General features: G+C 52.9%; 1 protein-coding gene and 1 long non-coding RNA gene across 4 annotated transcripts in view; one reads left to right on the top strand and one right to left on the bottom strand.

Annotated features, from left to right (window-relative positions):
- The window catches only part of LETM1 (leucine zipper and EF-hand containing transmembrane protein 1), a 38,617-nt gene extending 24,887 nt beyond the window's left edge, over window positions 1-13,730 (bottom strand). The window contains exons 1-3 of one of the 3 annotated variants that reach the window (XM_046656608.1): window positions 13,451-13,730; window positions 8,795-8,855; window positions 1,716-2,166 (exon numbers count right to left, since the gene is read on the bottom strand). In XM_046656608.1, the coding sequence (XP_046512564.1) occupies window positions 1,716-2,166; window positions 8,795-8,855; window positions 13,451-13,529 (591 nt within the window). In that variant the 5' untranslated portion in view covers window positions 13,530-13,730. Of the gene's footprint in view, window positions 1-1,715; window positions 2,167-8,794; window positions 8,856-10,730; window positions 10,856-13,450 lie in introns of those variants that run through there. The other 2 variants (XM_046656607.1, XM_046656609.1) reach the window with 2 other exon arrangements.
- Window positions 13,731-13,928: 198 nt separating this feature from the next.
- On the top strand, window positions 13,929-15,848 carry LOC124236865 (uncharacterized). The gene is made up of 2 exons (XR_006887860.1): window positions 13,929-14,028; window positions 14,695-15,848. It is a non-coding gene; the product is annotated as an uncharacterized LOC124236865 (long non-coding RNA).
- The last annotated feature ends 11,591 nt before the right edge of the window (window positions 15,849-27,439 follow it).

Raw genomic sequence — 27,439 nt, 5'->3', positions numbered from 1 at the left:
ATTCCAACCAGTTAAAAAAAAATCACCTGTGTTCTCAATGAAATTCTTGAGAACAAGTATAAAAACAAAAGCTGGAGTTACTCTCACATGTAACACCTAATTCCCAAGATGCATTAAAATAAAGCACTTCTTTTCTTACTAAGGAGTCCTCTGGTAGTCACCTTCGAGCGAAGGGACATTTCTGCATCTTTCCTTGTCGGGGGGAGGGTCTTAGGGCACTGAGAGTTTGAAGTGCTCCTTGTCCCCTGGGGACTGACCAAGAAAAAAAGAACAAAAATCGAAGAAAGAAAAGTTTATAGTGTTGACAAATAAAAATGGCAAGCAATAGGATATATTGGAGTATATGAGGAAGCCATTTGGTATAAACCTAATTCGGCCTGATCTTTTTTTTCAAAAGGGCCTGACTGTGGCTATTGAGCACGCATTGCATATCTACTTAGACATTTCCTATGGCCAGAACAAAGGCCCTTGAGATAAAGGTGCAACTTTCCCCCACATTAGCATTTCCTTAGGGATAAGCATTTTTCCTTAGGCTAGGAACTGATTGCTGCACTCACCTCCCAGCTCACCTGTGACCACTCAGCTGGAGACAACAGACTGCCACCCTGCTGTGTTCACCGAGACAGCAGACCTACCTGCTATTGCCATCAATCGCTGTGCCGACAGAGCAGTCTCGCGACTATTGTAAAAGGGACATTTCAATCCTATGTGAAACATCCTCTTTGAGGGTATATAACCACCCTTATACCCCGACTTCTGTGGAGTGCTCTGTTCCTTTGTGGAAAGACTCTCCCGGGTTATAATCCTCAGATTTAAGCTCAGAATAAACTCACCCAAATTTTCATTTATAGATTGGTTATGGATTATTTTCATCGACAGTGTTAACTGTCAGTTATTTCACGGACAAAATAAGTGAGACCCAGAAGCTCTGGGTACCTGGAAAAAAAAGGAAAAATCTTTTTTAAGAGCTGCCTACTAGAAGCTCTGAAAGCCCAAGAGCAAGTAAGCAGGCAGGTTCTGGAACTAATGACAGCATGAAACCTCAGGATCAAGAGCTCAGATCCCAAACAATAAACAAAAACAAACTCATACAGAAGGGAAGTGCGCAGCCCTGAAAACAGAGATCGGAAAGCAACGAGGTGGAAAAGGCAGTTCACCTGCAAAAGAAATACAATTGAGGGGCCGGCCCAGTGGCGCAGCGGTTAAGTGCGCACGTTCTGCTTCGGCGCCTGGGGTTCGCTGGTTCGGATCCCAGGTGTGGACATGGCACCGTTTGGCAGGCCATGCTGTGGTAGGCGTCCCACGTATAAAGTAGAGGAAAATGGGCATGGATGTTGGCTCAGGGCCAGTCTTCCTCAGCAAAAAGAGGAGGATTGGCAGAAGTTAACTCAGGGCTAATCTTCTTCAAAAAATGAAAATAAAAAGAAATGCAATTGGGCTGACACAGACCTCTCAACAGTAAAAGAAGCCAGAAGACAGTGGAACAACGTCAAAACACGGAGAGAAGACAAATATGTGTATATTAAAAACCTCTGGCAGAAGAGACATCAAAATTTCAGTGTTGAATTTCAGTGGTGGCATTACTGCAGAAGTTCACTTTTCTATGGGTTTTTCCGATTTCTTATTTTTAAACCAAGAGCAGCAGGAAAAAAGCCATAAAAGCATTTTAAAGCCACTGAAAGGTGACTGACCAGGATCACGCACATGCCCATTACCTGCCTGCGCTCTCGGCGGCTCAGGGTGTGGCCGTTGAGGATACGCCACAGCATGCGTGCGGCGATCTTAGTGTCAATCCAGAGGAGGCGGAAGCCGTGGTAGTAGTGCTTCAGCTCATCTAGGACCCTCTGCCCCAGGGACTTCTTCACGGCCACCTCCGGCGGGGGGCTGTACACCGGGCCTCCCTCCTCCAGCTTCTTGTTCTTGTCCTTTAAGGACTTCAGGGACTTCTCCACCACGGAGTCATCGTTCAGCGGGGGCGAGGAGTGCCAGCAGCGCACAGGAAGGAACTGTGGCCCCGTGACAACCAGACCTGCCGAGGCAGGGGCCCATGGTGCTCGAGTCACCGTGCACGTGCGCTCAGGCCTCTGAGTCCAACAGCTGAGGGGATCGCCTCTGAAGGAAAGATACATGGGGTGGACGGGAGCGCAGCAGCCAAAGGGAACATTCCTGGAAAAAGGAAAACAGCAATGAGGGGCTGGTCACTTTCTATGACCTCCCAGCACCAAATACCAACAAGAGCAACAGAGACCACAGCCATATCACAACTATACACCCAATTTTCTCAGCACATAAAACAGACTCCTATTGCTTCCTGATGCCTGAAGAACACATCCAGGGGAGCCCTTCCCCTCCAGAGCTGGAGGTGAAGGAGCTGCTTGGAAAGGGCTCGTGCGAGAGACCAGGGAGAGTTGCCCCCATCTGAGAGTAGCACAGGATGACCAGTCCCCACAGCCTCGATGCAGGGCAGCACCAAGACGCTGAGCAGCTCAGGTGGGGGTTGGGGGGCTCAAAGGGGCAGGCCGGACACAAACACAACCAGCAAAAGCTTGACCCTCGGGCTAGAGAGATTCAACATCTGGGCAGGTCACACAGGCCAGCTCCCAAGAGGAGGAGATGTGCGGTGCTGCCTTGGGAATTTGGGGGCTGTGGCGTGGAGTTTGGAGGATCTCTCTTCTAACAGCTGACTTTCTACAAAGACCTGTGGTTCTTGGGTAAGTCCTGAAAATCAGCAAGGGCAACCTAGACCCATGCACCAGCTGACCAAAGGCATCTGTGCAAAATGGCAAACTCAACAAATAAAGCCCAAAGCCCATTTCCTCCCTCTCTTCCCCTCGCTGCTCCAGCACTGGTCTGTGCACCCTGACACATGGGCAGGCCCCTGGCCCAGAGCCTCTGCAGCCGTGCCCTGCCTGGACGCCCCGCAGGCTCCAGTGGCTTGGCCTTGGGCTCACTCAGGCCCCCTGACTGGCAGCATTGCCCTCCTAGCGCGTGCCACTCTCAAATCCACCAGGCACACTCCATCCCCCACTGGACCTCAGGCTCCGTGAGGCCCAGCAGGAAGCCGGCGTGAGCTGCCTCCAAACCATAGCGAGAAGCTGCAAGGGCTTCTGTCACTGAGAACCTCAGAGTCTTCTCTGCCCACATTGCTTGAGGCCTACAGGGCTGCCTGGACTCCCAGCAGCCAGAGCAGGCCAGTCTACTCCTCTGGGCCCCACTCAGCTGCCACTTAGTGTCTACCCGCAAAATGGCCATGCGAGGAAAGCCACTGCAGTCTGAGTTTCTGGAGCATGAGCCGGGCCTCCAAAGCTCTTAGTGCCAGCCAGAGCCTGGCACAGCCCAGGGTTTGTGTGCGATGAAGAGACACTCTTCCGACTGCAGCACTGTGATGCAAACCCACTCACAATCCAATCCTGAAGCAATTTTCCCAGACGATTCCCTTTCAGTTTCACAATCTTCTACTTATCTCACCTGTCACATGAGAAACCTCTCCCCTGCTCATGCACAAACCTACCTCTGGGTGGCCGCAGAGTCCAACTTACTTCAGAGGCACGCCATTTATAACCAACACACCCCAGCTCCTTCCCACCTGCCCAATCATCTCTTTGTACCTGGTTTGCCACCAGCAGTGAGCTCTGGAGCAGACTGAGTCCAAATTCCAGCTCCACTACTTATTGCTGTGTGACCTTCGGCAAGTAACTTAACCTCTCTGTACTTTGGGAACATCCTTGTAAATGTGTGTGCTCATATATTTGAAGTACCCAGAATGGTGTCTGGCGCACAGCAACACCTCCCACAGAAGTGGCATCTATTACTACTGTCCCATCAGAGCAGCTGAAAAGCCACCAGTCAGGGCTGGAAGAAAGCTGGGAAATGTGTGATTTTGCTGTTCCTTTTAAATAGGAGGAATACAGAAGGACAAGCAGGAATGTGCCTGTCTTAGTCCGCAGCCTAGAATGGGCAGGTGTAGCTGGTACAGGACACCCCCAGCCCCACACCAACTGACTCCCCGCTGACTTTTCTTCTGTCCTGAGCCCCTGCTCCCGGCTTCAAAGAGCAGGGTCAATCCTATCCCACGAGCTCCTTAGCCCCAGAGTCAACACCTGAGCCAGGAGGTTGGGGGGGGGGGTCCCTCGAACCCACCCTGTCCTAAGTCACAGTAGCCAAGGGACAGGCCGCACAGAGCATGGCAGAGCCGCTGGCTCACAGTGCTGCTCGGCCACTTGCTGCTCTGAGACGCTGGCCACAGCCCATGCCTTTTGTGCCTCAGCCTCACCTCTCAACGTGGGCGATGACAGTGCCCACATAGAAATAAACCTTACCTCCTATCTTCACCAAGCTTAATTATCCAATTTCCCAACCCTCAATTAGCAAGGAAGTGAGTGGCTCCCATGAGAAGTTGTAACGTCAGCAGTCACAAGGGGCAGGCAACAGGCAAAGGCAGAGACACGTGAAAACAGACCAAGTAGAGAAGCAGCCGGCACACCCAGTCAAGGCCTGTGAGGCCCCAAGATCTGGCTGTCTTCAAGCACATTAGAGAGAGTATTACTACTAACCATCTAGCCAGAAAGGATTAGCTATTTTCAAAAAACATAAAATTGCATAATTTATTATTCAAAAAATTTCCATCAAAACAAAACTAACCTGGGCACTGCTGCCTTCCTGAGGGCGTCTGGGACAGACCCCGTCATTGAGGCCTACCGCACTCTGCCCTGACCTGCCAGAGCCCTTGGCTTCGGCAATGCTTCTGAAAAGCACCCAGTCGGCTCATCCATGCAGGGCCAGTGGGCCCAGCTTCCTACCATCCAGTCACTGATTTTCTCCTGCTTTTTCTTTGCCTTCCCTTTTTTTTTTTTGATAAATCACCTTTAAAGTGGGGGGGAAAATGCTCTGGGTGAAAGCAACATAACAACAGAAACACATGGTCCCCAGAGGAAAGCCCCATTTGTTCATGTTAAAAAGCTTGAGATTTTCATTAAGTCACTCGTTTTACTTTAGGATGCTGACTCCTATGTCCATTTCAACCTGGACATTTGCTGTCACCTTCAAGAAGAAAAAAGCCAAGAAGTGTTTGGCAGAGGAACAGCGTTCACGGGTTCAGAGCATTTCCTGTGCCGGTATCAGCTACACAGCCACCTGATGGCAGGCACTGGGAGCGGGATGCAGGGACCCAGACATGCTCTCTGCCACAGCACTTCTTCACTCTTGCAAACAGCTGGGAAAATGCCACAGGCATAACACCTGTGGGCCACTAAACTCATGGTAACATGTCCCCTTCCCAAGTGAACAACTCGCCAAGACAATAGCCTCAGGCTGGGCCAGGGAAGATGCAACCCTTAACACGCCACCCTCAGTTCTCCAGGGACACGACGCCAGGAGGGGCAAAGTGACCCAGCAACAAGACAGGGAAGGATGGACAGACAATGGAGCAACAGGTACCACCACCAAGAGGGATGATTCCAGAAGTGCAAGACACCTCTCTGCCCAGAGACAAGAGGTGAAACCAAGCCTGCCTGCAGGACAAGTGCCCCTCAGCTGTGGAGCTGGAGACAACTGCCCCCAACACCTCAACACCTATTAGAGCCCTCGAGGCCGCATGACAGCCAGTGTGCCATGTGCCGAGAGCACCCCCGGGGGCCAGGGCCGTACCTGTCACCAACACACTGATATTTCTGCAGCAAATCTTATGAGTACTCACACTAACGGAGACTTAAGAAGAGAAACAGCCTCATGTCAGCTCAGGTTTTCCCACTGAATGAGGTTCAGCGTGTGCTCGGTTTCAGAGCTGCTGTGCTATGTTTAACTGCTTACGCAGAGTTTTGGGTCCTTTCTCTCTGCCTTTCTTTCTATGATAAAGGAGGTGAAGTGTGGCCAGATAATGTCCATGATGTTGCCTTGAATCAGAAACTCTCCATCCTTCAGGGGTCTGGACCATTTCAACTGAAGACTGAGATTGCAAAGTAACTGTTAAAAAAACTAATACAAATGGTTACCACTTGCAACTACTTAGCTCAAGATTTCTTATACTGCATGATCAAAAAAAATGTTTTTTGGATGCTGAGACTGATGTAAGACTTCAACTCTCATCTATAATCCCTAATTTGAAGCGTATGAGTTCAGCAAAACAGCTTTACAGTTCTCATGGTTTAACTTTCTAAACAAAGTGTTTAACTTCATAAAAATTGTGAACTTATAAAAAATTTATATTAATAAAGCACAGCTTTTATGTTTTAATACGAATCTTAAATGCAAGGGCATTTGAATCTTAAAAGGTGCTCAACAAATTCAACATCCATTTCTAATAAAAACACTTTAAGATAAGAATAAACAGACATGGCAGAGTACTCAAAAACAGAAGCTAACAGCAGAGACTAGTTAAACACTAGATACTCTATTTTTTGCTGTTGTAATAATGCATGAATGACTACAGCTGTTCTGATAACATCTGGCTACTGAGATAAGAGCTGAAACCCCAACAGAAGCTTAGTGCACTGGGAAGGAAGAGACAAAAATTATTATCATGCACTAGGAAGATCCATAACCATTAATTAAAAATGTATTACAATATGAGCTAAAAAATAATCAATGGAGCTGTGTGAAGCGGCCAGGCACAAGAAAATATATAGAAATTAGTACCTTACATGCCAGTAATAATCCCTTAGAAAAGATAATGAAAAAGGAGGCTCATTAATGCCACCAAATAGAACACATCTGTGAACTGTCTTAAAGGCAATGCGTGTGGCCTATGTAAAGAAAATGACACACCTTTTTCTGAGAGAAAAGGTCATAATAAAGAAAACATCTGTAAAGACTACATTCGATTTTAAAATATTCTCAAATGATTTTATGGGTTTAACGGCATCCCAGTTACAATCCCCAAAATAACATTTTACACCTGAAGTAATTCAAAAGTTCATCTAGAAAGACTGTCCAAGAAGGCACGTGAGGCCTGGTCCCCCAGAGACGAGAGCCAGCTGGAGAACGCACTAGGGTAAACGACAGGCACAGAGCGCCGAGGCACGACAGGTGCTCCAGGACAGGGAGACAGGCATAGCCAGCCCTGCACGCTGCCGGGGTCACTGATCCGCAGCACCGGCCCCCACACGCCTGGGGTGGCTCACGCGGGTGAACGCAGTCCACACGGGGCTGCAGCAGGTCCACACCACAGTCCTCTCACCTCAGACTTGACACCAAAACCCAGACTTCCAACTTGTCTTGAAAAACCCCAAGAGCTGGCCCTGCGGAGCCACATCCCTCATTGCAAGCATGATTGTACCCCCGGGTCACGGCCATGCTGTTTACAGGTACCTGCTGGGCCCCAGGTCCCTGAAATGCCACCCACAGATTAGAGAGTTCACTTTGGAATGAAATCTAGAACAGCACACTTCAGCAAGAGCAGAGATGTTCTACACTCATGCGTCAATGGCTCCACATCATAAAAAGGATTTCATGACAACAAAGTCTTGTGACTCTCAGAAAAGAAACCTAATCAAAATCAAAGCCAAGAGCCAGGTGGGAGTGCTCTGGCAGCGAGTGGGCCCTGCAGGGGCTGCTGCTGGGAGGACTTTGTAAACAGACTTTACCGTGTCCCCACCAAACACTGCACATGCATTGATTCCACTCCACGGAGACACTCACACATGTGTGAAAAGCCATGTGTGTCCAGCTGCACATTTTAGCACTTTATAAAAGATATAAAACTGAAAATATGTTTACGCACCATTTCCTTTAACAACAACCAATTTTTCACATATGACTTATGTAGTCTTCATTTCGGGGAATTAAATCTTTCCCAAGAAGCATCCTCCAGAAAAGTTTTATAGCCAGGATGAGGTGACAAATTAATCTCAAATGACTAAGAAAACCGAAAAGACCTCACAGCTCCATGGGAAGGGGTTGTGAGGGGCCAGACAGACAGCACTTGGGGATACAGTCCCGTACTCTTGAACAGAAAGAACTAGGGATGTTGGAAGGGAGAACTGAGCTCCACTCTGGGTGTCTGGGGTAGGTGGAGCAAGGAGAGAGGTCTGGGCATCCCACCTCATAGGTGAGGGGCGTCAGGAGACTTTGGGGATGCTGGGCAGAGGGGATGGCAGGTGGGAAATCACAGCAGCTCCGAGGTAAGTTCAAGTCTGTGTGTGAGAGTGGACACAAAGTGTGGATGCCACTCCCTCCAGGAAGACCTCCACCCTTGCAGCAGTACCACAGACCTCCTACCACAGGGAAGGGCTAAGTCCACCACACTCTAGATACGTTCCCAGAACCAGGCAGGGGTGAGCCCCGTGGCCAGCAGCAGATCAGCAAGATGCTCTGTGAGGGACGGAATGTGGTGCAAGGAAGGGTCTGTGTGTTCACTGATGGAGCCCAACATCGACAATGTTAGCTGGCACTTTCAACGTCTTTTTGCACAAGGGGAAAATGAAAATCCACTGAAAATTAACTGAGCATGGAAAAGATCTGTCACAAGAAATACATAATACTATATGCAGACTGTGGTTACCACTGCATGTTTTAAAAACCAGAATATAAGAAAAAAGACCAGAATAAAATACATCAAATTTTAATAATATTTGTAACAGGTACTGGGATTATGAGTGTTCATTTATTCTCCAAAGATTCACCACTATACATATATGGTCATATATTTCAAAAGGAAAAGAAAAAAGTTTAAAAAAAACAAAAACAAAGAACAGGAAAGTAGGAGATACTGTCTCCCCCAAAATCGGGAGTCACAATCACTTGAGCATTTTCAGGCTCCCACGTTCAAATAGATGGAAAGTGACATTTATTTACTTACACGCGGCTTATCAACCCCACGGTGTTGGCACAACTGAGACAAGCACGATCCCCCAGACTACCTATGACAAAAACAAAGAAAAAACAAGAAAATAAGTCTCAAGCCAGGCGCTTTATACTGATATCGTCTTTTAGAGTCTGAAAGAGTGCTGATTTCCTTTGTAGAGTAAGTTTCTGGAAGCCTGTTCTGAGTGTTGGAAGGTTTCAGACTGTTGCTAAGTGAAGGGTCTGCCTCAGTTAGCAATATAGTGTCTAAGGGTACCCCTTGGGAAGAAGGGGAGCCTGAGGTAGGGCTGGCTCCATGCACCCCAAGTGTGGGCACTGGACTGCATCAGCGGAGGGTCTGGGGAGCATGGGCCTGTGGGTCTCCCTGGGTGAGACCACTCCCATTTGCTCCAGCTGGCTCTGGTGGGCAGAGGCCAGGGTGCATATAACCCCCAATGCACAGACAGCCCCACAGAGCAAGCAAGGGCCCCACCCCAATGACCCAATGCCCTCCCTGCCCACATGAGGGGGTGAAGGCAATGAGAATTACTGGAAAAATAAAGCCAAGAGTGAGCCATTTCTTGGATAAACAATATTAACAAGTGTATGCATATTTTTAGGTTTTTGATGTATTCTGACACTTTCCCTAACTCATTCTACTTTCCAAAAGCATAAATTCAGAGTTCACTCACATGACCAATATTCAGGCCTACTTGTGATCAAACTTGGTGCTGGGGCAGCTTGTGGAAGGGACAAGACAGATATTGGGGGTGGCGGGGCCACAGGTGCCATCCCAACAGGGTGGCAGGCAGCTTGAGGAACTAGGGGGGTGTCAGGCAGCAAGCCTGGAAAAGCAGGCTGGCATCATATAAGACTCTTCAGGCAGCAGGAGTGCCCACAGCAGGTTTGAGTTGCTGAGAGCTCACTCTGGGAGCCCGTGTGAAAAGGGAGGAGAGAAGACGGACAGGGCAGGGGACAGGTGCCAACTCCTGGACACCCTTGGAGCAAGCCAGGCAGGGTAGACCCAAGCTGCTCCCAGTGGACCTTCTGGGGATAAGGACTTCCACTTGTCACTACGTAAGTCAATAGAAGGCCAGTGTCATCATGGGTAACTCTCACATCCTGTGCAGAAGGCTATTCCCATCAAACACTAAATTTGAGATCTTGTAATACAGGTGACAGCCTGGTTTTAAGTTGGGAGCTGGGCTCCTGAGTGTTCAGTCACCATGGTTTATAAAGTAATCTTTTATGTTTCAAATGTCACATTCTCAGTTAAAATTAAAAAGCAACTGGCAAAGAGCACACCTGGCCCTTCTCACTCCAGCTGAGGACCTGCCCACATTGTCTCCCAAATAGAAGCCTTCCCCGACCTGTGCCTGTCCCCTCCACCCCTGCCCTGGGCCAGCCCCTCACCTCAAGAACTTTGCTCAGAAATGGCTCCCTGCCCCATGTACTCCCCCCACCCCCAGCAAGCAGACAAACTGTCACAGCTCCCAGAGCTCCCTGGCCTGCCCCCCATCTCTAAGCTGCGTGAACTCACATCCCCTCTGTTCTACATGCTCTCCTCACTCTGAAGGCTTCTGCCCCCAGACCTCCCAGGAAAGCCCCCGGCGGGGCTTCAGGTTCTGTCCTACCCCCTCCCCCAAACAGATGTGGGCCAAGGGCCACTCCCTCTTTCTGGAAGCCCTTTTTCTGGTCTTTTTTCCAACAACCAATTCATCTCCCCCATTGCGACACCAACTGGGTGTCCTACAATTCAATTCTGACTCTCTCGGGCATGAATGCAGACCCACAGGTTAAGAGCTCTGGCCCACAAGACTGAGACACCAGTTGCAAGTAGGGTCCCCAGGCTACCCACACTTTGGCCAACTACAAATTTGGGGGTTCCCATGACACCCTCAGTTTTGATAATTTCTGGAATAACACAGAACTCAGGAAAGTGCTCTACTTACTATTACAGTTTATCATAAAGGATACAGACGAACAGCCAGACGAAGAGGCACATAGCACGAGGTCCGGAAGAGTCCTGAGTGTAGGAGCCTCTGTCCCCGTGGGGTCGGCATGCGCCACCAACCCAGAAGTTCCCCAAGCCTCCCTGTTCAAGAGTTTTTATCTTCATTACCTAGGCGTGATTGAATATAACCTTGGCCACTGGCGAGCCAACTCAGTCTCCAGATGCCCTCCCCTCCCTGGAGGCTGAGCGTGGGGCTGGAAGGTCCAACCTTACAATCACAGGTTCTGCCTTAGCATGAACTCAGGTATGAGAAAAAGGGGCTCGTTGCAAAGAACAAAAGACATTCCTATCACTCGAGAAATAGGAAGGGTTTTTAGGAGCTCAGCCAAGAGCTGGGGACCAGGGACAGAGACCAAATATGTTTCTTTGTATCCCACACCTTTCTTTATCTAGCTTCCAGGAGACCACACTCTCCAGGTTCTCCCCCAAGCTGCTCCTGGCAGGTTCCTCTCTACCACTCCTCCAGATCCTCCCCAGGCACTCTGTACCTGAATACCTGCGGGTACATGAGACCCAGAGGTCCAATGGCACCTCACACTCAAGAGTTCCAAGAACTCCTGGACTCTCCCAGCCTGCTCCTCCTCAAGTCCTCCTGTCTGTCTGCTCTCACACCCGGTCCTTGATGAATCTGGTCAGCCCACCTCTATAGAGCTCTAGCCCACTCCTAAGTATGTGCCCCACAGAGCAACTTCCTCCTAAAGAGCACGGTGTGGAGAGGCGGAAAAGAGTAATCCAGAGCAGAGACCTGCAGTCACACCTCAGGCAGGTGAGCAAGGTCAACGTCGACTGTGATAAATCACATTGCAAGCAGGCACCCTAGACAGGATGTGATAAGGACACTTCATCTCTGTGGTCTTCCCTACAAAACCCATAACCATGAGAAAAACATCAGAGAAATCCCAGTAGGGGGCATCCTACAACATATCTGACCAGTCCTCCTCAAAACTCTCAAGGGAAATCTGAGAAATTGTCACCACCAAGAGGGAACTAAAGAGAAATAGAGACTAAATGTAACGTGGTGTCCTGGATGGGGTCCTGGGACAGAAAAAGGACATCAGAATAAAGTGCATGCAGATAAAAGAAAAGTACATAACAGAAAAAGAGATCAGAGTGGTGTACGGGACAGAAAAAAGGAAATCTGAATACAGCATGGGCCTCAGCTAACAACATCAGGCAGCACTGGCTCACCGCCTGTGACACTGAGCCACACTTAAGCAAGATGTTAATAAAAGGGGAAACGTGCACTAGATAAGGGCCGCCGTGCCCAGCCAGCCAGGAGTGTCATTTCTGAGGGTTCAGGGACCTGCTCCCTACTGTCCCTGGGTCCTGCAGGCTCTGGATTCTCTGTTGGTCCTACAGCAAACCCACTCTCTGCCCTTTATGTCTGTGTAATAAAGAACAGTGATAACTTCAGGAAACATTTGTGTTCCTGGAATGATACAACCACAAAGCAAATTCAGTTAATTTCTCACCCATAAACATGCTACAGAAAAGTGAAGGGGCCAAAGTACTATTATCACCACCCTTAACAGGCAAGGGATACAGAGAGAGCTCTGACAGCAGAGGGAAAGGCTAAAAGCTGGACCGGACACCCAACAGTTGACACACAGTCAGTTCTTGCTGCTCAAATCCTTTTCCACAGCTGCAAAGGTCTAAGCAGCCAATCAGCCATTATTGCTAAAAATTACAACAATCATGGTTCATAGAATGCCTTTGCAAACTGTAAAGCATCTTGAAGTATATCATTTTACTTGAATCTCTCAATCTCAAAGGGCAAGTTTTATCTTTACTTGGATCTTAAAAATAAGGAACAAGCTCAGAAAGGTTAATCTAAAAAGAGAAAAATACAGAGAGAGAGGGAGTGAGGGAGAGTGCCACAAGACTACTCGTGGACTCCTAAGGGCCCGATGTTTATGTCACAGCTAGGGTCACCGACGCTCCAGGTACAACGGGATCTGCCCCAGGCCATGCACCGCAACACCTGGGGGCTCTCTATGGAGGCCCGATAACACCATAAGGGAATCAGCCCCACAGACGTCTTGCCAGCCCGCAGGGCCTGCTCGCCAGCGTCTGCCAGCCCCCGGCCGTCTCATCTCAGGAGCCCTCGTGAGTGGGCGCCACGTCCCACCCACCTCAACCACGAGAGGAGCGCCGAGACCATCCTAGGGCGGACCGTCAGAACTTTCCCCGCTCACGACGCAGCGGCCAGCAGGCGGGCGACTAAGGTCACAGCGCGCGTGAGCCACGGGCGCCGCCCGCCCCGCGCGCACTGCCCGCACGGCCCGGACGCTCACCACGCCCCGGCAGCGGGCCGGTCAGGGCGGGGTGCAGGGCAGGGCTGCCCAAGGTCCCTGCTGGGCGTTGCCCCGGCCCGGCGTGACCCCAGCCCCGGGCCGCGTCCGAGCGCCCCGACCCGCCCCGGGGGCGCCGCAGGGCTGCCGGGCCGACGCCCTCTCCGCTCCGCCCGTCCTGGCCCCGGCTCCCTGTCCCCTGGGCCCTGCACCCCCGGCCCCTGTTGTCCCCACACCGACCCTGGCCACAGTCCTCCCCCGGCTCCAAGCCCCGACCCCGGCCCCGTCCCCCGGCCCTTCTCCCCCGGCCACCAGCCCACCTCCCCGGCGCCGGCCCCGCGCCATCGGCAGAGCGCGGGCCGCTTACCCCTCGGGGCGGCGGCGCGGGGCGGCGGGAGGCGGGCGGGCCCACGGCCGCGGCAGCTCCTCAGTAAGATGGACGCCATGTGCCCGGCCGCGGAGACCGCTCCGACCTCCTGCTGCCTCCTCCTCCTCTGCGGTGGCCGCGGCTCCTCGCCGGTCCGGCGGCGCCTGGGCCCCCGCGTGGACGGTTGAGGGCGGCGGTTGGCTCCCAGCGACAGGCGCTCAACTCAAGGGCCCGGCACCGGCGGCGGCCATGCCCCGGCACGGACGTCCGGCGTTACAGGGCGGGGCGGCCGGGCCGCCGCTCCCATTGGGCCCCTCGGGCGCCCGCCGGCCAGCTGAGGGGCGGGCACTGCGGCCGACTACCGGTCCCGGCGTGCCCCGCGGCGGCCTCGCCCGCCGGACTTGCGCGGCTGCGAACTACAAGTCCCGGCGAGCACCGGGCGACCTGACCCTGCGGCGTGCTGTATCCTGGTTTCCGTCGCACCTCCCGCTGCCCGACCCCGGCGCGACGGCCGCGCACGCTGAGGGAGCCGGCGGCGCATGCGTGGCGGGTCTTCGCGCGTTCGAGCGGCGGCTGCGGTATGCAACGGAGTGGGAGCAGGCCCGGCACCGATGGGCGGAAAACGGCTCCGGGGACGTTTTGGGGAGGGTCCCTCGGGGTCCAGGGCGGCGCCCCCAACACAGATCCTCCCTCGCCCGCGCCTCGCCCCCTCGCCCTCCTGCGCTGGCCTGCCCCACCCCCAGTCCGCGAGGGGGACGCGGGGACCCGGCTCGGGGCCTCCGGGATTCCCCCCTGGGCTGGGCCGAGCCCGCGGGTCCGCCCCGCCGAGCGCTCAAGCACCTGCTCGCAGAAGCCTCTCCCCCGAGCCCGGGAGGGAGAAACCAGGCAGCCGTGACCTTTGAGCCCCTCCCTTCCCTTCTCTAAGATGGGGTCACATTCGCGACGGGCGTGGGAGGGTCGATGAAGTGATGCGGGGAGAGCAGGCTGGGGTAAAGGTGGGGATCGGCGGCTCCTGAGGTTCACTCTCACCAGCCTGCACCCCAACCCAGTGGCGCCAGGCCCTTCCCCGGCCTCGCCACGCCGCTTCCCACCTCCCAACCTTTGTTCCTCTCAGGCCTCTGCCTAGAAGGTCTTTTCCATCCTTTTCGCCCCATCTGCCTGTCTTGTTGACTGATGTAATCCCAGGGCACCTCTTGGTGAGGTTCCTGCAGCACACACTCAGTGCATATGTGTTCTCCGTGCAGGAGCAGGTGCAGGAGTTCCTGATCCCGTCAGGCTCCCCCATCACTCGACCCTCACCATCTGGAAGAAGTAGCCTGCCTGGAGTGGTTTTCCTGAACCCTGAACCAGAATTACCAGTTGCTGGACCGGGATGGGCCTGGAGTCCCCATCTCAGGTGGGAGAAGGTGGCTCCGGTTAGTGCAGGGCCCTCTGGAGATGACATGAAGTGCCTGTATTGGGACTGGGCAGTGAGCGCATTAGACGTCAAATGTAGGGTTAATCTAAGCACACATATGCACATATGTATGAAATCCAGGCCTCCACTGCCGACAAATCATAAAGCCAGGCTTCTTTCTTACCTATCCCCTAGGAGTCAAAGGGGGTATAAGGAAAGACAGTCCTCGTTGCCCCAACCAGGTTAGGCCTGTACCAGGGCAGACAGGCAGTCAGGGTCAGACAGGACTGGGCTTTTAATGCCCAAAGTGTAGGAATATGTCCTAGTGCTAGTAGCTGACATTGGCCCTGAGCTCCCAAGGACTGTCCCAAAGCCATCCAGGGGCAGGGAGGGAGGCCCCACAGAGCGGGCAAGAAAGCTGATCCCTGACAATGCTCACCGGAGATGGGGCTGAGCAGGAGGTGGTGATCAACTGAAAGGCAAGAGTGTCTTTGCAGGACTTTGAAGGACACCGGGAGGCCCCACCCGCCTCTGTATTGCCCAAGGAGCTGGGTGTGAGGAAGTGTACAACATTGCTCACCAGCCCTTGGGATGACTCACCCCTGGCCCAGCCAGGTGGGGTGGTGTAGGGGCACTAGCTGGTGTGCCCCCTTTAAAACCATGTGTCCTTGAGGCTCCTGTCTGGGCTATGTGCCAGCACTAACGATGATAACAGTCCTGGGCTTGGCCAACCCAGCTGCTTTCTCATGGAATAGTTAGCACAAAGACCCTCGAGGTCTGAGGAAACACAGAGGCCCTCCAGTTGGGCGGGGGGGAGGGATGTCTCTGGTCCTGGGAATGCAGGTCATAGACGGATGATCCCCCTTGGCAAGCACACAGCCTTTGTTCCTCTGCCTACTTAAGCTTCTCTTGGGGGGCAGTAGCCGTGCACAGATCTATGTCCAGCTGGCTGCCCCGGGACTCTCTCCCTGTACGTAAGTCCCAATAAATCTGCACATCTTGCCTGCTGTCTCCGGGTCATTTCTTCCGTCTCTTGGTACGGTACCCTGCTGCCTTAGCCCAGCTGGGCATGTGGACCTACAAGTGGGAGAAAGGAGCCAACAATAGGATCTCCATAGAGGGGTTGGTGCTGTGTTGGGGACTTTTGGGCACCATGTGTGATGCTCTCTGCAGCCCAGGAAGGGTGGGGTGTTAGAAAAATTCATTTTTAAACTGTCAAAATAGCTTTATTGGGTTTTCTGATTATTTAAAGAACATGTGCTTGGTGTAGCCATTTCAAGTTTATAAAAATAAGTGTAAAGAAGCAAGTAGAAGTCCTGCATCTCGAATCCTTAATGCCAAATGAATGGCTGCCTTCCTGTCCTGCATCTCTTCGTGCAGCAGTCCAAGTGCACAGAATCATGGCGTAGCGGGTGTGTTTTAATGTCATGGATTCTTTTTGCTGTTTTCTTTCTCTCTTCTCTCTTATTTTGGGGGATCCTTTTTCCTCTTCCCTATGCTCCCCACAAATCATACATAACCTTCCATAGTCGCTCTGCATTTATACAAGTGGCAGAGTCAAGAGAAATAGGGTGGGATGTCCAGGCAGCAGGAGTGCCCCAGTTAGGGAGCTTAGAGAATCAGGTTAGGGATGAGGTTATGGGTGAGATTAGGGACTGGGTTAGGGGGTCAGGTTAGAGGTCAGGGTACCAGAGGAAAACTTGGCAGGGCTGTGTGGTGTACTCCGGCCATGCTCAGGTACAGGGCAGGCAGAGTTAGATCTGACCAGGGTGGGATTTTGCCCAGAAGTGTGATGAAAGAAGAGAGGAACAGTGGAGTCCAAGTGTGTGCAAGAGAGGAAAGGAGAAGGAGGTAGGGGCATCTTGGGACAGTGAAAGGTGGCACAATCACTGGCCTGTATGGCCTGCTGGGCCTGAAGGGAGTTTGGAGTCAGGTACCAGAGCAAGCGAGCTGGCAAGAGAGGGATGCTCACAGCAGGGGTGGTGGGTGGCTTGCACTTACTGGCCAGGCAAGGGCGAGGGTGTGAGCCCAGAAGACCCTAAGGTGAGGCTGGAGGGCAAGGTCCTCGCAGCAGATGGGCCAGGATGCCTTTGAGCACCTATGGGGGAAGGCGTGCCTTCCTCTAGCTGGAAGCAGCCTTAGCCAGGCATATGCAGCGGGAGGAGCCGGGGTTGGCCTCCAGCCCTCTCTCCCAGCATTGCGACAACCTGTGTGCCCGAGGTGGTGGCCCTGGGCTGGGACGCGAGAGGGATGTGCCTTTGGATCTTGAAAACCCAAGAATGGTGTCTGTGGGACTGAGGTTGAACCTACTGGCTCCCCACAGCAACACCCATTCTCTCTTTACCTTTTTATAACAGAACCCTGGTTTTACTGGGGTTACTGGAAAAAACACTCTATTCACTAGCCTCTCTTGGAGCTAAAACTGGGACTTAAGGGGAAAGGTCTTTACAGAAAAGATGGCCCCTTGACCCTTCTGTTTTCTTCTGCCTGCCAAGCACTGTGGGTGATGGAATGGAAAGAAAGGAGCCTGGACTGCCAACCTCGGACTTATTTTACATAAGAGCAAGAAAACATCTCTCTTTTCTCAGCCATTGTTATTTGAAGGGGTTTCTGTATATAAAGCTGAACTTAATCATAACAAATTCAAGGACAGACCCTTAGAAGCTGGATTGCTGGGTCAGCATTACTGCAAATGTATATTTTTGTAAACCTGTAGAATTAAAATTTTAGTTTTAAAATTAAAATTGTTTTACTTTTACTTCAGTGTATGTAAAGTGAAGGAAAGTGCCCAAGTCCTAAGTGTACGGTCTGAAGCATTTTTCCATTATGCACACACCCGTGCGGGCCCCACTGCAATCAAGGCAGGAGGCTGCCAGCTCCAGAAGCCTCCTCATGCCCCTGCTGACATCCCCCCTTCTCAGAGATGACCTCTACTCTGGCTTCTACCGCCAAAAGTCACATTCGTCTGTTTTTCCCCTTTGAGAGTGTGCTTAAGTTCAACATTTGGAAACAGTTTTCCAAAGTGGTTCTACCAGCTTCCCCCACCGCCAGCAGAGTGGGAGTCACTGCATAGCCCCATTAATCCTTGCTTTTGTAGTTATTGTGATTGTAATTCTGGAAGATGTGGGGTATATTGTGGTTTCATTTTGCATTCTTTTCATGACTAAGAATTTTGAGGCACTTTTTTTTTCCCCTGAGGAAGATTAGCCCTGAGCTAACATCTGTTGCCAGTCCTCATTTTTTTGTGTGTGTGTGAGGAAGATTTGCCCTGAGCTGATATCTGTGCCAGTCTTCCTCTATTTTATACGTGGGTTGCCACCGCAGCATGGCTGACGAGTGGTGTAGGTTGGCGCCTGGGATCTGAACCCACAAACCTGGGCCGTGGAAGTGGAGCACACTGAACTTAACCACCAGGCCACGGGGCTGGCCCTTGAGGCACTTTTTCATATGATTTTGACCTTTTGGACCTCCTCTTTCATGAAGTACCTGTGTAAGGATAGTTTTTGTCTATTTCTTTATTGGGTTCTCTGCCTTTTTCTTATTGATTTGTAAGAATTCTTTGTATATTCTGGATATCGGACCTTAGTCAAATACATGTATTTCAAGCATTTTCTTCCGTTCAGTGGATTACTTTTTCAACTCTTAATGGTGTCTTTTGATGAATAGAAGTTCTTGATTTTAATGATTTAATCTCTTTTTTGGTGAGTGCTTTTTGTGATTGAAGAAATCTTTGCTACCCCAAAGTCACGAAGATATTCTGATATGTTTTATTCTAGAAACTTAATTGTTCTGTCTTTCACATTTAGGCTTATGACCATTTGGTATTGGTGTTTGTTTGTTTTGTAGGCTGTGAGGGTGAGATCGAGGATTATTTTCCCTTCTGGGTACAACATAGATCCAGTGCCATCTCTTGAAAAGACCACGTTCCTCCTCCTGTAGGCAGAATAACGGCCTCCAAAAATGAACACATCCTCTCCTAGTTCCAGAACTTGTGAACATGTTGCTTCACAGAAAAAGGGATTTTGCAGAGGTGATTATATTAAGGATCTTGAGACGGGAGGTTTTTCTGGATTATCCAGCCGGGCCCAATGTAATCATAAGCATCCTTAGAAATGGGAGAGGGAGGCAGAAGTGAGGGACAGAGGGAGAACAGACTGCCGAGGAGGAGATCAGAGCAATGCAGCAGGAGGGAGACTGGGGCAGCCATTGCTGGCTTCGAAGATGGAGGAATGGGCCTGAGCCAAGGAATGCAAGGGCCTGATGACACCTCAGTGTTAGCCCAGTGAGACCTGCATCAGATTTCTGACCTATATAACTTTAAGATGATGTTTGTGTTGTTTTAAGCCACTAAGTTTCTAAGAATTAGTTACAGAAGCAAATAACTAATATAACCCAGTGGATGACAGTGGCACTTTTGCTATAAATCTGGTGGCCATGTATGCATGCCACTCGATTCTGTTGCTTGGGCTTTCTGTTTATGCTTGAGCCAATACCAAGCAGTTTTAGTAACTGTAGCTTTATAACTTCTTTTGCTATATGGTGCTGTCAGACCTCCAGCTTGTTCTTCTTCAAACTTGTTTTGGATGTTCTTGATGTCGTTTGATGAATGAAGTTCTTAATTTTAGTACAGTCAAATCTTTCCTTTGATAGCTAATGGGTTTTTTCTCCTGTCCTTTTAGAGAAATCTTCCCTGACCTAAGGTCAGAAGGGAATTCACTTGTATCTTCTACCAAAAGATTCAAATATTTTCTTTTACTATTTAAGATCTTCATCCATCTAGAGTTTCCAGGAACCTTTGAATGTAGTGTGAGATACAAGCCCAACTTCATTTTGTACCCTAGAGATAACATAGCCCTTTCCCAGGCCTCCTGATTGAACAGTCCTTCCTTCCGCCCAGTCTGCCCTGTCCCACCGTCCTATGTCAGAGTTCCAGCACATGGGAGTGTATTTCTGGACTCTCTCTTCTTTTCCCTTCTCTCTTGTTGACCAGCTGTTCCCTGTACCACCACCCAACTCACGGTTGTCCCAATTAGAGGCACTGTCGTCCTGAAGCTAACGAGGCCCCTGCACGAGACCCTGGCAAGTCAGTGTATTCACATGGGTATTTTCTTTTTGGTAAAGTTTGCAGAAGTGCGATATTTTGATTGCAATTGGTTAAGACCACTGTCTGTGTCTTTACCGCTTGTGCCTCTGGTTTGACTAAGAAGCGCCTACTTGTGGTTTGCATCCCAGCAGGCTGAATCCTGCTTGGGGTTTGCTGAGCTTCTTGGATGTGTAAGTCAATGTTTTTGTCAACTTTGGAAAATTTTTGGCCATTATTTTGGCAAGTACTTTTCTCTGTCCCAATCCTACCTTTTCCTCCTCAGGCTCCAGTCCATATTGTTAAACCCTTCACTATTGTCTGTCGCGTGCCTGAGATTACTTATTTTCTTCCTCATTTTCCTCTCTGTTCTTCAGATTGGATAATTACTGATAGTCTGTCTTTACGTCCACAGACTCTTTCTCATGTCACCTTCAGTCTTCTGTGAAGGCTGCCAACTGATTTTTTCGTTTCAGTTATGCACTCTCCATTTCTAGAATTTTCATTTGTTTCGAAACAGCTTCCATTTTTCTGTTGAGATTCCTTTTCTCTTCACTCATTAAACTACATTTTCCTTTAATTATTGAGTATCTTGAAACAACTGCGTTAAACTCTTTACCTGTCAAATCTAACACTGGATTCGGGATTGGTTTCTATTGATTGTTTCTTTCCTTGATCATGGCCACATTTTCTCTTTTCTTCGCATGCCTAGTGACTTTGTATTGTATATTGGTTGCTGTGGATGATATGTTGTAGAGTCTCTAGATTCTGTTATCTTCCACTGAAAATGACAATGTGCCCTTTCCAAGGCCAGACCACTAAAGACTCTGCAGCTTCTGGCGTCCTCCCCTTTGCATTCCCCCTCGGGGGGAAGCCAGTCCCCATGTTAGGAGGACACTCAAGCAGGCCATCGAGAGGCCCCCATGGGGAAGAAATGAGGCCGCCTGCCAATGACCAGCACCACCTGAGTAACCATTTTGGCGGCCCATCTGCAGCCCCAGTCAGGCCTTTAGATGCTGGCAGTCCTGGGCAACATCTTCTCTGAAACCTCATGGGAGACCTTGAGCCAGAACTGTCCAGCTCACCCACTCCTGAATTCCTGACCAAAGAAACTGCATGCGATAATCAATGTTTACTGTTGTTTTGAACCACTGAGTTTGGGGTAATGTGACACGCAGCAGTAGATAACTAAGACAGGATGTGTCTGGAGAATGTTTGCTCTAGGATGCAGCCCCAGGTCCCAGGGTCTGGATCCTGGTGTCCCAGCTGCATGCCAGGGACATTCACGGTCTTGAATGACGTCTCCACTCTGGCTGGGCCAGAGCTCCCATGGCAGTTGCTCTCTGGTAAATCTGGGGGCCTCATCCTAAGCATGTGCAGCCCAGTCCTCAGCCAAGGACAGTGGGACATCTGAGATTCCTCGACACACTTGTCTCTCCTCCAGTGCACTCCACACAGATTCCAGCTACTATGTCACTGCCCCCTCAGCTCAGTGGGACAGCGTGTCCTGGTAGGACTCCATTGCCCTGTGCTGTGGTAGGAGACTGCCCGCAAACATAGAGCTGGGGTGGTCAGGGTGTACCTCATGAATTTCCCTTCCCTGGGAACGACAGTCAGCAGTCTCTGTTTCCTACCTGAGACTGGCTGCCTCATCTGTTCTGTCCACGTGCCAGCTGTTTACAGTGGGAGGGCCAGTCTGGTACAGCTTCTTCGTCAGAGCCCGCAGCGGAGGCCTCAATCAGATTTGCTTTTAAAAGAATCCTTCTACATTTGTGGGAAAACTAGTGAGTTCTGAGTCAAGTCTGGAATTTAGTTAATGGTAATGGACCGGCGTTGGCTTCTTAGATTGACAAAGCTATCATGGAAATGTAAGGTGTTGATACTAGGTGAAACCCGCGGGGGGAACTCTGTATTACCTTTGCATCTTTTCTGTAAATGTAAAATTATTCCAATAAAAAAATAATAGAAAGGATCCACCTGGTTGCAGGGGTGGTGGCAGAGAGGTCAGGCTTGGTGTCTCTGCGGCTGCCAGCCAGAGTGGCTCTGAGTGGCTGTTCCTGCTGTCTCTGGTCAGTCTCCCCACTCAGGTTGTGAAGCCAGTCACCAGTCCAGAACAGAAGTGGCCCAAAGCGCTCCCCAAGCTGTTTCCGACGCTTACATCTCGCTGCAGGCCCAGAGCTTAGGAAGAACTTTTATTTTCTTCTCTCTGCTGTTCTGGGTTTTAATTTCCTACAACTTTCATAATGAGAAAAAGAAGAGCTCCTTTAGTACAACACAATGTTTCTTTAACCAAAGGCTGAGTGAATAGGCAGTGGTGGCAGCGGGCCCTGCCCTGGGTGGTCCTCCATCTGGGGCGGGCCCCGCGGAGGATGGGGGAGAGAGGCCGCAGGAAGGGTGGGGCGGCATGGCGAAGGACGCCCATCTTCTCACCTTTGCCCTCGGTTCTCAGGCATCTCTTCCTTTCCTCCGAGGGACCCCGACCTGCAAAAAACAAACAGCTCCCGGCCCCGGGGCGTGGGGTCCGAGGCAGGAAAAGGAGCCGCGGGCGGTGGGCGGGGCCGGGCGGCGGGCGCATGGCCAATGAGGCGGGCGGGTCACTGTGGGGTGGGGCCCGGCGGCGGGAGCCCGGCTGGCGGCCGGGCAGGTCCCTAACCCTGATGCCCCAGCAGCCAGGCCTGGCCTCCGCATCCCTCCACCAGGACGTGCGAGCGAGCCTGCCCAGCCGCACAGGCCCTGCCCGACTCCCGCCCCCGCCCCGGGCGTCCCCCGTGCGTTCTGGAGGGAGGGCAGCTGCGCAGGAGCGAGCACGCGCTCTCAGGGGAGGCGGGCTCCGACCCAACGCAGCCCTTCCTTCCTGCAGGTTGTACAACCGGTTAAGAGAGGTGTTGTAGGCTGAGTTGTGTCCCCCAAAATATATGTTCAAATCCTAACGCCTGTGTCTGTGAATGAGACCTTATTTGGAAAAGGGTCTTTGCAGATGTAATGCAGTTAAGATGAGGTCATTAGGTGGGCGCCAACCCAACGACTGGTATCCTTCTAAGAGAAAACAGAGACAGGTGGAGACACGGGAGAAGGCCACGTGAAGATGGAGCCTGGGAGTGGAGTGATGCTGACACGAGCCAAAGAAAGGCGAGGACTGCTGGCCACCAGAAGCTGGAAGGGGCAAGGGAGGCAAGGAAAGATTCTCCCCAAGAGCCTTCGGAGGGAACTTCTGGAGAAAGTAGGATTCCAACTAAGACCTGCCATGGGAGGGGAAGAGAAGGGGGAAGTTCAGTTCGGTATCTGCCCAGGGTGGGTACCTGTGGCTGTCCAAGGGTCAAGTCCAGTGGGCAGTCAGCTTCACAGACTGGGAGCTCTGGGGAGAGGGCTGGGCTGGAGAGGCAAAGCTGGACATCCTCCCCACTCCTGAAAGTCCAACGGGAGGCTGGCTGAGGAGTGGGCTTTGTGTGAGGGGCACTGGGGAGCCATAGCAGGATTTTAAGCAGGTGGGTGACATGGTCAATTTTGTGATTTAGAAAAATTCCGCTGGCTAGGGGCAGAGATGGACTGGTGGGGGAGAAGGTGGGGTGGGGAACCAGTGAGGAGAAAGCTGCCTTCTAATTCCAAGTAGGAAGCTGAACTAAGGCCCTGGCAGTGGTGGGGCGGAGTGGCAGGCAGGAGAGGAGAGACTGGATTAGAGGAGGATTTAGGAAGTGGAATCTGGGGAGGGGTGTGTGGGGTGAGTCCTAAGCTGGCTCAGGTGGAATCTCCAGGCAGCAGCCTTTGCGGGGTAAGATGGGTCTGCAGTTGCCACCAGGACCAGACTCTGGTCCTGGGCTGTGTTTTGCTCCTGGAGGTGACCACTGAGACTCTGTAGACAGGCTCCTCAGGCCTCTCAGGGGCTCACTGTAGGTCACCCCTGAAGTGGATGGAGAGAGAGGTAGACAGAGAGGGTGGGAGGCCTCCTGCTCAGGCCTCTCAGCTAGGAGTGGGGTGGGGTGCTCTTCTCAGCAGGGTTTCAGTCTCCACGTCCATGCCTGACAGGGAATCCTACTCAACTGATGGTTGGCCCATGTGACCCTGAGGGGCCTTGCAGTACTGCCCCCTGGCTCCTGGGGGCTGTCCCAGTGGACTGAAGTGGTCCTTGGGCTGGGCAGGAGCTGAGGGAGAGCCAGGCCTTGGGAAAAGCAAGCTTCCAGCCTGGAGAGCAGAGAGGTCAGGGCTGGCAAGGGGCTGCCAGGAAGGTCTGGGGGTGGGAGGCCCCCACCACTGCTCTGCCTGGGCTCTGGGCCTGCCCTGGGCCAAGGAGGGGACCTACCCTCCCACACCTCCTTGGAGGCAAGGGCCACCTGGGGCACAGGAGGAGGGGCAGCTTGAGACCACTGGTTTCCACTTGGAAGCCTTCTTTATTTGGCTAGGGATAGAGAAAGGCTGGGGTCAGAGTGCGTGCATCCCCATGGAAACAGCAATGAGCCTGGCCCCTGGGGGACTCTGACCCTCATGGGGGATTGGGAGGCCAAGACAGGGCTCAGGGGCTCATTTGCTTAAGGGGCCTGGGTCTTGCCTTTGGCGGCAGCTCTCACAGGGAGGTCCAGGCCATGAGCTGTAGGACCCGTGGAGGAGAGGAGCAGGGAGGCAGAGCAGGCTTCAGCCAGGGCCACACAGAGAAGGTGGAGGGGAGAGTGGACTGTGCCTCCTAGAGCTGTATGCCCGGAGTGGGCGGTTAATGGATGGCAGGCAGCCAGAGGTGGTGTGGCTGCAGACCTTGCTGCCAGGGGACTTCCAGTTCCCCCTGACCCCTTGTCCCATGGCTGCAGGGCTGGTCCCAGAGCCAGCAGGCAGGCCTGAGGTACCCTGATCCTAAATGCCTTGCCCAGCTGGACCTCGGCCTGAGAGGTTCTTGTTGGGGGGGGGGGGGGGCAGCAGGTGCGAGCCGAGATAGAGGGCAGCTGAACCCCAACAGGCTAAAGCAAGGAGCCCTTGCCCTCTGAAAAGCCTGTTGTCTGTGGTCACTACTTTATGTCAAGACTGGATTCCCAGTCCCTCCGTTGTAAGCAATCGTCCCACTCTGAGTACAGAGGGTTTTTTTTTTTTTTTTGAGGTGGATTGGCCCTGAGCTAACATCCATGACCATCCTCCTCTACTTCAGTGTGGGGTGCCTGCCACAGTGTGGCTTGATAAGCAGTGAGTAGGTCCGTGCCCGGGATCCGAACCCAGGGAACCCCGGCCCACAGAAGCGGAGCACGTGAACTTATGCTCCCCCACGGGCTGGCCCCTGTGTTTTCATTCAGAAAAATGACAAGAGTCTCAGAGAGACCAAAACAAGGTTCAGCCCCAGCTGCTGCTGTCACTTGAGTGCCTCCCACCCCTCTGGGCCCACCAGGCTTGGGGCTTGGCCTCTCATGGCTCTCGCCTGCCTGCCTGCGGCCTGCTCGCCAAGAACGCCTGTCTTCTCGGTCTGTGGTGCTGAGGAAACCTCCCAGGCTCTCAGAGCTTCCAAGCTGGGTGTGCACCAAAGTAGCTTCCCGAGGAACAGCTGCCCGCCTGCGGGCCTCAGGTGTGAGTGCCTGCGAGGGCCGCGTGTGCCCACGAGGGCCTACCTGTTGGGGCTTCCTGCAGTCCTGTGGAGTGTCTTTCTTCTTCCACTGACGGAGGGTGACAGGTCCTGGGGAATACGCTCTCCACGGGGCCAGTCCCCTGGTGTGTGTGTGGTGGGGGCTGTCCACCTGCCCAGGCTGGCTGACAAGGGCTCAGACCCTCTGTGAGACAGCCGGCCTGGGCCCAGGGAGGCCTGCGCTGGGCGAGAAAAGACCAGCCAGCCCCGAATAACTTTTTTCAAGAAAATCCAAACACACACTTGCATGTTTTGAATAAATTTACAAATTGATTGCACTATTCTCGATGTAGAGTTTTTTTTCAGAAGAGAAGACTCAACTCCAAATCTCTGAACTCGTGAGATATGGTGGTATTTCCTGTACTGCAGGGGCTTAAAAGGCACTGGGGAGGCAGCCAGTCTTCAGGCTTGTGCCCCAGAGGGATCCAAGGGCCCAGAGAGGGCACCTATTCTCGCCACAGCCTGAGGATAGCCAAATGCAAATATGAATGGGCCACCGCCCAGCTAGACACCTTCCAGAGCTCCCAGTGGGCTGAGGTACATCCTGGCAGAGGCTGCTGGGAAAAGGATGTCTCTTCTGGTTGTGCAGGAAGCCGAAGTGCAGCACGCAGCAGGACCTCACCATTTAGTTCTGGAATGGAATTGTCAACAATTCCCAATCCCTTTCAGCTGGGACACTGGGCAGGGCCTCCTCCAGGCCCTGGCATGCCCTGGGCAGTCCCAGCTCTGATGCTGTGATGGGAAGCAGCTGAAGCTTGTGGCTGGTTGAGGCGGGGAAGTCTGACGTGCCAGCTTCCCTGAAGTGAGTGCTGCCTACCGGAGTCCGGCACTGGCAGAACTGACCAGGCCTTGGTACTCCATGCCTTCAGTCATGGATGTGACTGTCCCAGGGAAGGGCGAGATCAGTAGTGAGGTGGCTCTCTGCAGCTGAGGCAGACCCTGTAGGAGCTGGCAGCTGGAGGCTGGTCAGGAAGACCCTCCTTGAAAGGGCATTCGAGTGGCACATTTCCACGCCACTAGCCCACTGTCCTCACCACAGCCGCAGTGACCTTCCCAAAGCTGGACTCTGACCACACGCTGGCACTCCTGCCCTGCCCCTCTACCCCACCCTAGCCTCACTGGTATGGCACGCCCCCCAGCAGTTTCAGGGACCCTGAGTCCTGGCTCTAACCACGGATACCCCACGGCACTCAGCTCTGGTCCAGACTCGAGCCCGGGAGGTGGGGGAACGGCTGAATTCATGCCCACAGATACTCTACAGAAAGACCCAACACCACCGTGGCGGCCAGTCTCTCTCGAGCCTGTTTTCCCCGTTTCCTGTAGTTGTGGCCACCTATGCCAAGTCTGTAATGCAGGTTCCAGGAGCGCAAGCATGCGGGGGGCCTCTGCACCCTTCTCTGCGGTACCCGGAGCCCCCTCCAGAGCGCTCCCCTGCAATTCCAGCTGGATTTCCGCGCGCGCGGGGGCAGGTGGAACTTGACCTCCGCCTTCCCCGATCGATCGGGGCGGCACGACCAAGCCCCGCGCCACCGCGCTTACTGCCCCGGGCGCCTCCTTTCCACCCCCGAAGCAGGGGCACGGACGACCCGCTGGGCGCCGGGTCCGCGACGAACGTGGGCTGACCCTGCGGCACCTCCCACACCGGCCGCGGACGGCTCCCGCGCGCGGCGCGTGTGGACGCCGGGCGGCGCGGAGAGAGCGGCGCCGCGGGCCCAGGTCCCCGCTCCTCGGCCGCGCGCCCCGGGCTCGCGGGCGGCGATTGGGCGCGTGGCCGTGACGTCACCGCGCGCTCGTGCGCTCCGGACTCCGGCTCCGGGCTCCGGGCTTTCGGTTTAGCCGCAGCCTGGCGCGCGCCCGGCCGAGTAGCGGGAGCGGGGCGCGCGCTCGGCGCTGGTCCGAGGCGGCTCGCGGGGTCCCGCG

The sequence above is a fragment of the Equus quagga genome, chromosome 3, assembly GCF_021613505.1.
Source record: "Equus quagga isolate Etosha38 chromosome 3, UCLA_HA_Equagga_1.0, whole genome shotgun sequence".
Classification (NCBI taxonomy): domain Eukaryota; kingdom Metazoa; phylum Chordata; class Mammalia; order Perissodactyla; family Equidae; genus Equus; species Equus quagga.
This window is presented reverse-complemented; position numbering and strand designations above follow the sequence as displayed.